This window comes from Aegilops tauschii, chromosome 3 (genome assembly GCF_002575655.3).
Source record: "Aegilops tauschii subsp. strangulata cultivar AL8/78 chromosome 3, Aet v6.0, whole genome shotgun sequence".
Lineage (NCBI taxonomy): Eukaryota > Viridiplantae > Streptophyta > Magnoliopsida > Poales > Poaceae > Aegilops > Aegilops tauschii.
In genome coordinates, this window is record NC_053037.3 from 27,649,850 (window position 1) to 27,656,502 (window position 6,653).

Sequence of the window (6,653 nt, forward strand, 5' to 3'; positions counted from 1 at the left end):
AGTACGTTTGCCCGATGATGTAACGAGGGAGTAGTTCTACAGCAAAGTTTCCAGACACCATCTCCAGCGCTACAGAACTTGGTTCAAAGAAATGTTCTAGAGGGTTGAATGAACTTCATGGTTCAATTCGGAGGGGAGCCATCGCCTTTGGTGGATGCCCTATTAAGAAGGCGAAGAAGAATTAGCAGGAAGAGATCCTTATAAAAAATATATGTTATTACTCAGTGGAGGAAATCATCGCCTTTGATGATTTTGCGTACACAGTTCATGTCCCCATGAACCTTTTATCCCTTTTCTCATCTCTAATCTCATTGGATGTCCACACCAATACCATCTCCAACAACAACAGTGCCACTCTCTATTGTCTCATGCTAGTGTTAAAGCTCGCACACAACTAACGAAAAGCAAGAGATGCTGAAAAGCAAGAGAAGCAAAGCATTTCAGATTGCTTGCTCCAGACACTGATGAAGGGAATCGGTGCAGTCTTCAAATCCAACGAATCGCTCTTATGTTACCGCAAAACAGATTTATACTGTCATACATACAAAAATCATGGAGCTTGAGTTCCTTGTAGTATTGAATACTCCCTCTGTAAAGAAATATAAGATCTTTTAGATCGCTACTTTACATATGGAGTACTTAACAGTACATGGAGCCTTTAGTCATTTAACAAAAATGGAATGCTTAATCCAATGCAAAACTATGTTTTAGGATTCAGTTAGTCTTTGCACACAAATCGTGAGAATGTATATACTTCCCAAGTGCTCACAAAATCATTATTATCTACTATACATGATCCCAACAGAACAGAGAGCAAAGCTTGATGGACTACAAAGGAGAAGTGATCCTGACCACAATAGACAGCTGCTATGCAGAGCAATAACTGACTACAAGAACTATGACATTCACAAGAATTTGAGAATAACTGAACCTACAGCTATAGCTAAACAGCTAACCATCGACTACTCTGTTTTCAGTTGACACTGTCCAGAAGCTAGCACCGGATCATCATCTGTAGTCCATCGCTACAGAACTTTAAGTTACACCCTTCATATAAACAAAATCATATCGAATGATGTCGTGTTATCTCCACCCTTCCCTCTAAAAACAGAAGCCACTACAATGAACTCTCTTTCACCACATCAGACTTCCAAGTGAACAGACTACCATGAACTCTCTTTCACCACATCAGACTTCCAAGTGAACAGACTACCATGAACTCTCTTTCACCACATCAGACTTCCAAGTGAACCTGCAGCCGTAAAAACATTGTTTGGTTAGCCAAGCAGATTGGACAAACAACAGCAGTCTGAATTCCAGTCATCAGTGTGATCCTCTGTGCTACCAGTGGAAAGCAAAGAGAATATGCAAGGCAATGATACAATGGTCGTTGGCAAGTACTCAAAATTCAAGAAAACCAGATCGATTTTATATCAATAAAAACAGATTGTGCAATTGACAAACGCCTGCAATGTTCCCCCTCTTAAATCCTAGGAATATTGCTTCTCGGAGTCAAATCATATCCTGAACTCCAATACCATTTAATTGTGCACACCCTCAACTATCCACATTGATGTTTGAGTCAGTGTGGGGCTTGTTTCATTACAATAATCACTCTGAACATCACTGAAGAATTCCATCCACTATTTAAGATGTCACTTTTCAAGAAAAATTGACCAATTTGAACAGGACGTTTCTAACTGGATAGATCAAGGGAAGTGGTTATTTTATTGGAGAAAATGTGCGGCAAAAGACAAGATACCTGCTATACATACTGCAGATGAAGATTTTGCTTTGTCTACAGAAGGGCTTCACATGTTGCCTTGTTGTGGCCTGCCTGCTTGCACCTGCTACAGAGCCGTATAAGAGTGGTTACCTTGTTGGGATTAAACCTCTTTCTTCTCGGTTTATCTGATGTGCGTGGCTTGGGAGGTGGGATCGTTGCCCCAGCACTAAAATCAAAGGTATCCATGTCAGGAATTGGGAGGATTGTTCCTGAGTATGCCATATGGTAGCTCTCTATTTTAAAAAACTTGGAACAGTAGTCGTAGAAAGATCGTCCAATCCTGCTAAACACAGCAACAGCATGCATACAAGGGAGGCCAGAAAGTTGCCACCTCCGACATGTGCATTCCCAATTTGCAAGATTAACAACAAAAATACCGCTGCCCCGCACTTCAAACACAGTCTCGGAAGAGCACAGCACGGTCAGCTTACTAGCCTTCGACATCTCACCCTGCGCTTTGAAATCCATGGAAGGTGTTAAAGGCCCTTCCCATGACTTGCAGGCCTCACGCCTTGCTTCCATTATCTCCGCTATTTTTATTCTCAGAGAGTCTATCATCAGCACCATGGACCCCTCCTTCTTTGTTGGTATCCAGTTATTAAATGCATCAACAATGTTTGATGAGAAATGGTCATACCGGCAGCCTGTGAAGACAGCATCTGACCAATGCTCTGGCTTACTCGCAATGATCCAGTCGGCAGCTTCAGTGGATATATTCCTTATGCTCTCAATTGATGCATTAAACTCATCAATGCTGCATGCTTCGGCCGCACGAGTAAAATCCTCGACCATCGCATCTCTTATCTGTTGCGACCATGGTCCCTTCCTCAGTTCTCCTCTGAATTCCTCCATGATATGATGTAAACAGAAGGCATGGTGGCTATCTTCAAACACATGTGGAACAGCAGCATCCAGACCCTTTTGTCCATTGGACAAGAATGTCATAGCATTGAATGGGTAGCTGTGATATTGGAGAGCAATCCTCAGCTGCATCAAGAACCAAACCCAGCTGTCATAACTTTCATCTTCAACCACATTAAATGCCACTGGAAAGACACCATCATCTGCATCAACTGCAGCCGCAACCAGCAACTTGTACTCATTTGTCGCCTTGAGCGGAACCTTGTCAAGAAAAAGGAGGGGCCTGCACCCATTTGCAAATCCGTGCAAAGAAGCATGGAATGCGATAAAAACACGGCGTGTATCCACTGTCTGAGACAATTCAAGTGAGCTCCCTGGGTTAGTCTGAAAAAGTCTGTCACGGTACCAGGGCAAATGGCCAAATGTCTCCCTCATAACATGAAACATCTCCTTCTGTGCCACTTCTCTACCTCGCCAAACCTGTGAATAGGTCAGCAGAACTCCATATTCTTCATATATTTCTTTGACAAGGTCCTTCGGCTTGAGTGATGCGTTCACACGCAGTTTCTCCTTAATGATGGTAGTCAGCCACTGCCTTGTTGCTCGCCGCTGACCCTCTCCACCTTCTCCTCCACATGTGTGCACATCAGTCATTTTCTTGATAACAAACTTCTTGCTACGAGATGACTCGGATGCATGCAATCTCCAGGTGCAGCCATCCCCAACACACTTCACAGTGACTCTGGTGGTTTCATTTTTTATGAACCGGTACGCAAATCCTTTCGCGATGGAATACTTGCACAACTGAGCTCGGAAATCCTTCACGTTATCAAATTCTTGACCAACACCTTTAATAATGTCATCCCAGAACATAGTGGGGTTACTGGTAAGTTCCTGGGGAGGATCTATTATGATCTCCGAACCATCATATGCATTGATTGAATCATCAAAAGGCCCAATTAGTTCCCTGCAAAAGCCATGCAAGCATCTTTGGAAATTACATTTTTACTAACTTTGTAAAGCACAAGACATAACTTGACTAGATAATTACCTTTGTGTGGTATCAACGAGAGCAAGCTTCTCCTGATTCATAACGTCTGGAGCAGAGGAAACAGCCTCAGCTGTGGTGGCAAAGGCAACATCACGTCCAAATTCTAGTTGAAAATCCCTAGTTTTATCAAGGACAACAAATTATTTGTTTCAAACAGCATCATATCACAAGTAAAATGATTGATCCTTACAATCTACAAGTAAAGTAATTGTGCATAACAGTCCAACCAATGGATAACATACACGTAATCATGTGGCTGCAAGAGGGGCATCTATCTATGAAGAACTAACAGTTCACTAAGCATTAACTATCACACTAAGTAGGGTTCATAAAAACAAATCTGTACTCCTTCAAATGAATGAGGAACAACAAAAGTAGCAGTAACAGCAAAATACAGAGACTGCAAAATAAATCACCTAAGGCACGCAATCAGAACATGAAACCATTCAAATAACAATGCGAACTACAGAAAGTGTCATACGGGAAACTAGGTAAAAGAAACGGCTATAGGGATACTAGTAGGTATGCATTAACAGTTGCCATAATTGAAAGGGAGGGCAGACAGAAATTAGTGAAGATATGATCTGTTTCATAGACAAAATGATGCTATAAACCAAGGTGCTGGCGAGATTTAACTAGAGATTTCACCAAACATGAATAAATGAAAATGATGGTATCGGTGGCAGAACTAAATACTCCAGCAAATAATGTAGGGTTTAATTTTCTATGATAACCACAACTTGACAATCTGCGCCTCTTTAAGTAGGCATATATTTAATTGACTGAAGAAAGGCTGCATTAAAAATAGGGATTCTGAATTTCCTGTTTCTGTTTTGAAGGGCACAATAGATTGTAACCAAGGTACATGTCATAAGGTAGCAACAAAAGGTAGCAACAAAGGCACAACAGAAATGCAAAGATGTAGCAATAGAAATGTACTCATTGTAATCATTTAAAGTCTCCACCGGTCTTGGCTGATTGAAATCATGGGTATTAGCTTCAACTGCAGCACCGGTAGCATTTGGGGTCTTCTTGTTACTTTTGGATGCCCTGAAGACACACACACACACACACACAGACCATTGAGTATAATGTGAAAGAGTAATAACTAATAACACTAGAAAAACAGAATCAGAACAGTAGCACCTACTTGTTTTTGGAAGCTGGCTTTTTCCTTTTGTCACCCTGTGCATTAGATCCAGCTTTAACAGTGGAAGCTCCAGTGTAAGTTACAACACTCCTAGTTACCCAGTATAACAAAAATGTCAGTCGCATCAGAGATGCTTGATATCGGCCCTTCTAGATGAACTATAAAAAGGCTACACAAAACAGTAGAACAAGACAAACCTGTTCTCCCCTTTACTAATGACAAAAACGTCTACTTGCGCGGCACTGGCAGTAAAATCAACCATCCGTTGCAAATCCCGATCACATGAGATTGTGATGAGCGTTCTGTTGTTGTTTGGCAGGAAGTATTTGAACGACATGTCAGTGACATCGACATGGAACACCTTGGACACCTCATCCTTGAAGCTGTCCAGTGGCATCTCCCGAGAGACGTCAACGGCGTGCGCTTCTCCCCCTTTGTAGACCAGATTCCCATTGGGGCCAGGAGTGAACTCCCCGCCGTGCTGGCAGATGGCCACCACAATACCACCCTCTGCCATGCTTCCTCTGTTGTTCCGCAATGACACTGCATTTTAGAAGAAGAAGAAAAAATTACATTCTGGTACTGGAAAGTATATATACCATAAAGTTTATTTGTCCTTTTTACTTCATCGAATAATTATGCAAACAAGAGGCTCCAAGGATTTCTGGTTCAGAAGAACACGAACTCTAGAACAGAGGTTCGGTTGAAGATGAAATTTCAGACAATTCATCAATCGTATGACAAATTGGCATAGAATTTCTGACACGGGACCAACAGAGGGGCGCAATTACTTCTGATCTTTCAGGAGATACCAGCACGACCAGAAAAAGAAATCACCTTTAGGCTTCGCCGGGGAGGGGGGGCACGGATGGGACCGGCTCCGTTGGTCCTCGGGAGGCGCAGCGCTCTTCGGGGGGTCGGAGAGGCAGTTGGCGTCGCGCAGGGCTGGTCGGCGGGGAGGCGGCGCGGGCGGCGGCGCGGCGCAAACCCTAGGCCGCCGCTCCGTCGCGGATGGAGACGAGCCGGGAGAGGAGAGGAAAATCGAGGGAGGAAAGTGCGAATATACGCTCAGTGGCAGACATTCCGTAATTTACTCTCGAGTCTAGGGGCATTTTTGAAATAATTGGAATCATAACCTGCGCACCCCCTCTCTTTAGAGCAAAATAATTTTTCAGGCTAACAAGAAAAAATATTTTTGTTTGCGGGTGAAAAAGAAAATATGTTAGCTTAGGCATTTCCCAAGGGAAATTTCTAGGCCGGACATCGGTTTTTTCTTGCCTCCACAAAATATATTTTTAGATGAACAAGAAAACATAATGTTGAATTGTGTGCGCTCGATGAGAAACAACTTGCTATACTGTGTTGATCTTTTCTTTTAAACCAAACAACCATAGGCATTTCAAGTAAAAGTGAATTATGTGCGCTCAATGAGAAACAACTTGCGCTTGTCATTTTGTAAGAACCCGAAGGCTTCTTTGATAAGGTGCACTCGTGCTACTATAAGATTTTCTGAGGATCTAAGAGCTTACTTAATAAATTTTGCAATCTTATTTTGTGAGCAACTCCAATAGCTCCCCTATCCATAGAAAAACTGATGTTTACGAGAAGTTGGAGCAAACCTCTCTAACAGTTCCGTAAACCATCTACAACTATTTTAGGGGATCATATAAACCTCTAACGGCCACCGCACCGCCTCGCTGGCGGCGTCACATGTGCCACTGATTGGCGGGTCCTATGCCATTATCTATTTTTCGTTTAATTAAAAAATGAACTTAGGGGAAGAAGTTTACGGGAACTGGCAAAAG

The 6,653-nt window shown here is 42.6% G+C and overlaps 1 protein-coding gene across 1 annotated transcript; it reads right to left on the reverse strand.

The window, feature by feature from the left end:
* Positions 1-751: 751 nt before the first annotated feature.
* Positions 752-5,915, reverse strand: LOC109776944 (uncharacterized). Its single transcript, XM_020335604.4, has 7 exons — positions 5,686-5,915; positions 5,046-5,391; positions 4,849-4,938; positions 4,638-4,748; positions 3,699-3,815; positions 1,763-3,614; positions 752-1,252 (listed from the first exon to the last, which is right to left on the reverse strand). The coding sequence occupies exons 2-6, from the start codon at positions 5,363-5,365 to the stop codon at positions 1,799-1,801; spliced, it is 2,454 nt and encodes an 817-aa protein (XP_020191193.1). The 5' UTR covers positions 5,366-5,391; positions 5,686-5,915; the 3' UTR covers positions 752-1,252; positions 1,763-1,798.
* Between the last annotated feature and the right edge of the window lie 738 nt (positions 5,916-6,653).

What these genes read in the sequence shown, in the direction of transcription:
- LOC109776944 (XM_020335604.4), bottom strand. Translation starts at nt 5,365, where the DNA reads ATGGCAGAGGGTGGTATTGTGGTGGCCATCTGCCAGCACGGCGGGGAG. An exon ending in AAGCCAGCTTCCAAAAACAA is followed by an intron (nt 4,749 to 4,848) that starts GTAGGTGCTACT and finishes GTGTGTCTTCAG; the next exon opens with GGCATCCAAAAGTAACAAGA. An exon ending in ACTTTAAATGATTACAATGA is followed by an intron (nt 3,816 to 4,637) that starts GTACATTTCTAT and finishes TGATAAAACTAG; the next exon opens with GGATTTTCAACTAGAATTTG.